Source organism: Echinops telfairi, unplaced genomic scaffold (genome assembly GCF_000313985.2).
Source record: "Echinops telfairi isolate 266 unplaced genomic scaffold, ASM31398v2 ScPeMD7_7424;HRSCAF=8462, whole genome shotgun sequence".
Taxonomy (NCBI): Eukaryota; Metazoa; Chordata; class Mammalia; order Afrosoricida; family Tenrecidae; genus Echinops; species Echinops telfairi.
Window position 1 is genome coordinate 72,825,630 of NW_022111324.1, and position 5,250 is coordinate 72,830,879.

At 50.5% G+C, this 5,250-nt stretch overlaps 1 protein-coding gene across 1 annotated transcript in view; it reads right to left on the reverse strand.

Moving 5' to 3' along the window:
- The window catches only part of CAPN8 (calpain 8), a 95,921-nt gene extending 94,571 nt beyond the window's left edge, over nucleotides 1-1,350 (reverse strand). Inside the window, exon 1 of the mRNA XM_004699933.2 lies at nucleotides 1,114-1,350. Coding sequence (XP_004699990.1) covers nucleotides 1,114-1,350 — 237 coding nt within the window. The remainder of the gene's footprint in view (nucleotides 1-1,113) is intronic.
- Nucleotides 1,351-5,250: the final 3,900 nt, after the last annotated feature.

The following is a 5,250-nucleotide window of genomic DNA, read 5'->3' on the forward strand; positions in this document are numbered from 1 at the left end:
TGTTTTGTGAGGTGGAGGACTTTGTGGACTGGTGTTGGGTTAATGGGTTAATGTTGGACTTGTGGGCTTGGGCAGTATTGGGTTGGGGTGTTTTCGTGATGCACACTTTCTTTACATAAAACTCTCTTATACATGAGTTGCTGTGGATTTGTTTCTCTAAAGTACCTAGACTAATACAAGGGGCAATACCCGGGAGCCCTGGCTTTCACCTGCACCATGGGTCCCAGGCCCCCACCTTCCTACCCACCAGCCCCCGTGGAACAATGACAATTCATGACATTAGGGCAGCCTGCACCTTTCAGCAATGAGGACGTCACCATTTGCCCCAAGACTGATTCCATTTAGCATCGATTTGTTCCCCTGTGGGCTGACCTAGGAGACCTACGCCATAATCCCTACTGTGTATTCTGTGCCTACTATGTGCCAGGGACTGTGACCTGACTTTGTCTCTAGCCCTCACAGCAAACCTGACAAATATCACCAATGTTTTCAATGCTAGCGGGGTGATCCCTGGGGAACAGGCTTCGGCAGAGCTTGTGGACTGAGCTGGTCTAGAAAGAAAGGCCTGGAGAGCTACTTGCACAGTGAAACCCTGATGGATCACAACGGAATAGTGTCCAATACGGTGCTTAACCACGAGCCCCCCTCTGCCTGGGTTGGAAGACACCCCAACCACGAGCGACTGCAACCATGGGCTCAAGCACATCAGTGTTGTGTGGACGGCACACAACATTGACCGCAGGGTCACCATGAATCAGAGTCCACTCAACGGCAACTCGCAACAGTAGCAGCAGCAGTTTACAGATGAGTACACTGAGGTTCCCGGGGGGTTAGCCTGCCCATGGCTCCCCAGACACAGCCTAGCAGAGCCGCAGCTCAAATCCAGTGTGTCTTGTTCCAAGCACCGGGACACGTGCTTCCCTCTATACCTCACTCAGGGAGTTTATTCTTTTTTGGTTTTGTTTTTGTCTTTTTGTGGGGCAAGGCTAGGTGTTTAAAGTATGAGCTCCCGGAACTTCTGATCCAGAGCCTGGACCTCAAAATCCACTCCGTCTGACCCAAGCAAGAGCCCTCTGCCCACCATAACCCTCCCCAGCAAGCCCACCTGCTTACCGTGGGCCGTTTCCAGATGATGCCTTGAGTTTGTGGGGAATGTGGTCCAAGGTCCCTGTAGCCCAAGGCTGAAGGGCAGGCTGGGAATTCTGGGTCCTTAAACAGGATCCCTGACTCCAGGCACTGTTGCCTCAGGGTCTCAAAGTCCTGCCCTAAGTATTTCACGGCTCTCTGGTTGGAGCCGAGACCTTTGGCCGTAGCCCGATTCTTAGACAATCCAGCCGCCAGGGCTGCCATGGCCTTGGGATCTGTGGGGAAGACTGGAGCGCAGGGATGCTCCACACATTGAGAGTCTGCCTTGGGAGGAAGGAAACTATAAGGCGGCCGAGGGAGGTGGGGCAGTCAACGTCTCAACGTCTCACTCCAAGGGAGTGAGTCACAGCCTGGAACAAATATGTACCCAAGGTGTAGATGGAGCGGCCCCACCTCCAGCCTTTCAGCAGCCCATTAAAGAAGAGCCTTCCAGTCCATTAGCCTAAGAAACCCATTAGGATCCCACCCCGCCCCACTGTGGCAGGGCCTGCTTGGCTCCCATTATGCCCAGGGCCTGAGGCGAGAATGTGCATCCTCACGCAGCATGAGGAAAGTTGTCCACCAAGGAAGTGGAGAATTCGAAGCATGAGGTCAGCTAGTGGTTAGAGGAGTCATCTTGCCTTCCCAAGAAGCTTCGCGCCATCCTGTTGACCAGTACCATTCGCTGCAGCATCACTTGCGACCCAGGTGTGTCTGAGTTGGGTTTCCAGGGGTTGGCTGTCAAGCCTTTACTCAAACCTCCAACCCTTTCGTTGTTGTTTAGCAAGCCAGTGTGTTGACTGCACCAACCGGGGGACGAGGGCAAATGATCCGAGAAGGTAACCCGCAGGTAGCTTCAAGATCAGTCTAGTTGGAGGTTGCTGAACCTACAAATAAAGATTTGGCCATCAGGTTAACTATCCCAGCTCCACCATTAATTAGCTCTGTCACCTTGGGTGAGTTGTGTCAGCTCCCTGCCCCTTCATTTTCTCATCTGTAAAGTGGAAGATAATATAGGCCCTGCCTACTTCATAGGATTGTTTGGATGAGGGCTGAGGTCATGTGTGTAATTGGCTGAGAACAATAAATAAGAAGCATTCTGTATATTCCTAGAACCCAGCACCAGAAAGAGAAGGCCTTGGAATCAAGAATCGTGGGTTCTTGCCCTCGATGCCTGCCCTCATGAAGACAGCACTGAAGATTGGGGTGCTAGAGCAAAGTGTGGGGAAGAAATCAGACGGTGCCCGGCTACCAGAAAGAATAGTGACTGGGGTCTTAAAAGCTTGGCTAAGACAAGCAGCCATCTGAGCGAGTGACATGGAAGGAGCGCACCAGCCAGTGTGATCAAGGGTCGTAAATGATCAGAAATCCTGAGCACCTGGTTTGCAGAGGCTACGAATGACCGTGAGGGCACAGAATCCACTGGCAGGATCCTTACTTGGATTAAGTGTCCAGTGAATCCCTGCAGACCATTGGCCAGGGGTGTGGCTAGCCTTGCTGCCCGACAGAGTGCACTGGAGAGTGGACGATGCGGGTTAAAACGGAACACTTCATCTTTTGCTCACCCCTTTGAACCTGGGTTTGCGCTAACTCTTTTTATTTTCTGCGATCATTTCAGCTGAGGGTTTGCCATGTTTTATTTTGTTCTTGTTGTTGGGTTTGATGTTGAGAATTGGTTTAATTTTTAGAGGGTTTTCTTTTTTTGTGTGTGTGTTTTGTTTTCATATGCTTTTCTCGATATGAAATCCAGGATAGGTACATCGATAGAGACAGCAACTGGATTAATAGTCTCTTGCAGGGGAATTAGGGGGAAATGGGAAGCTAATCGTAAGTACAAGGAAGAAGAAAATGCCCTAAGCTGGATTGTAGTAATGATTGCGCAACTCTTTTTAATATGTTTCAACTATTGAACTGTGTGGTATGTGAACTGTATGTCAATCAAACTGTTAAATTTTTTTAATTAAAAAAACCCCTGGGGTTCCAAATTTTAAAAAATGATTTCAGGCTAAGTGACTGTGAGTTGGCTACTTCTCTCTAGGCTCCAGTTTCCTCTGCCTACTCCACCTTGAGTCCCTTAGTGGTGCACACGGTTCAGTACTTTACTATGAACTGAAAGGTTGGGGGTTCAAACCCACACCAAGGTGCCTTAGAAGAAAGGCCTGGCAAACCGCTCCCAGAAAGACCACAACCTTGGAAACCCTCGAGAGCACCACACTGTTCTGCACACATTGCGTCACTCTGGCTCAGAGCTGACTCAAGTGCAGATGGGAAAATAAAATAAAAGAAGCCTAAGAATGTGGACCCGGTCCATGTTTTTCACATTCGTGTGTGTGGGAGGCTCTGAACAATTTCCTCCCCAAAGTATCAGGTCCTAAAACCAGAAACTTGTAAACGTTATCTTATTTGGGAAAAGGAATCTTTGAAGATGTGATTAAGCCAAGACTCTCGAGATGGGGAGATTAATCTAGATCATCTGTGTGTTCCCTGAACGTAAACACAGTGTTCTTATTAGAAGGAAGCAGCCACCCCGCACAGCACGTAGAAGAGGAGCAAACAAAATTACCACTGACAGAAATGAAAGCGAGGCGGCCGAGCCCAGCCGAGACACGGAGTCTCCCTCCCGGTTGTAGGGGGAGAGCGGGCATGTCAGTAAAAGTGACTGCAGGTTTCTGGCTGCCGGAACTGCGAGAGGAGAAACTTCTGCCACATGAGTTCGGCCTTGTTACAGCAGACGCAGGACACTTGTCGGGGTGCCCTGGGACATTTGTCTAAAAGGCACTACTCCCCCCATCTCTTCCTATTCCATGGGTCTGAAATAAGAATCAGGAATCTGTCGGTTTTAAACCATTACTCAAGTGCTGATGCTGATGCAGGGGGCCAAGGACCCGGGTCAGAGAACCTCTGGCCCAGGTAACCTTGGGGGAAGGTCTCCCACTCTCGCTCCTGCGGCAGTGGCGGTCTGTACAATAAGCACTGCGCTGGGAGTGGGGTCGAGGTAGGTCTTGGCAAGCAGAAAGCAGTCTGGTCGGCAGTGTAGGGTACATGAGCACCCCTTCATGATCAGTCATGCCTACCCCCAGACTACCTCTCCCCGTCAAGGTATAGCATGGCCACGCAGATCACCAAAGGCTGACACATGACCACCAAGGCCATTTTCATTGGCATTCATGTGACAACCTTGGAGGGACTGTTTCCAGGGAGCCTGCAGCCAGCGCAGCTGCTTCAGGACTCTCTCTCTCCCTCCCCACCCCTCCTCCTACCTTAGACAGAGTAAGGATCTTTGGATGCATGTGAGGGGGGAGGGGAGGGGGCAAGGGAGCAGAGCAGTGTGGACCAAACCCTGCCACTCTCCAGGGTCCCAGTACTATGCACCTGCATCAGTAGGCTTCCCATCAACAATCAAGTCCGTGTCTCCCAGAGTCTCTCCTGGCCTGTTCTTTGTCTCTCAGCCCCTAGTCACTGGGAAGCCCAGTCCCTGTTCACGGTGTCTCCTCAGTTAACAAGCCGGCCAGGAGCCCAGAAAACTGCAGGACCCCACTAGAGGCATGGGGGTGGGAAGGGGGGCGAGAAGTTTTCTTTTTAAAGAGTTCACTTGATTGTGCAATCAACCTTGAAGATGAGGATGTTAACAGAACAAATTCCTGAGCTTAATAAACTCCTGACACATTAGAAACCCTGAGTGTTTTCCAGTGTTAAGGCCGTGCCCTTGATAGAATACAGCCAGGGGTGGATTATCGGTGGAAGAATTCCAACTGCAAGTAAACGCAATAAAATCCATCTGTGGCAGTTACATAATCCGTCAACTTGTGAAGGGGTGGAGTCCAGTCTGTCAAGCATTTGGAGGCACGGTGGAGATAAACAGCTCTCTGGAGGCCAGACACACCTCTCTCTGCTTCATGTTCCTGTTGAAAAGCCACTTGGAGCTACATTGACAGAACCAGAGTCCTGGAGCTGGAGGAGCCACGTGGAGACCCACGCCAGCGCCGAGATGCTTCCACCACCACTGGATCCACAAGACTTTGCACCCACTGGCCTGTGATCTTCCTGTGTTCGGTGTCATTGTATGTGTTTTGTAAGTCTGAAGAGGATTTTATAGATTGGTATCAGACATATGGGCTAATATCA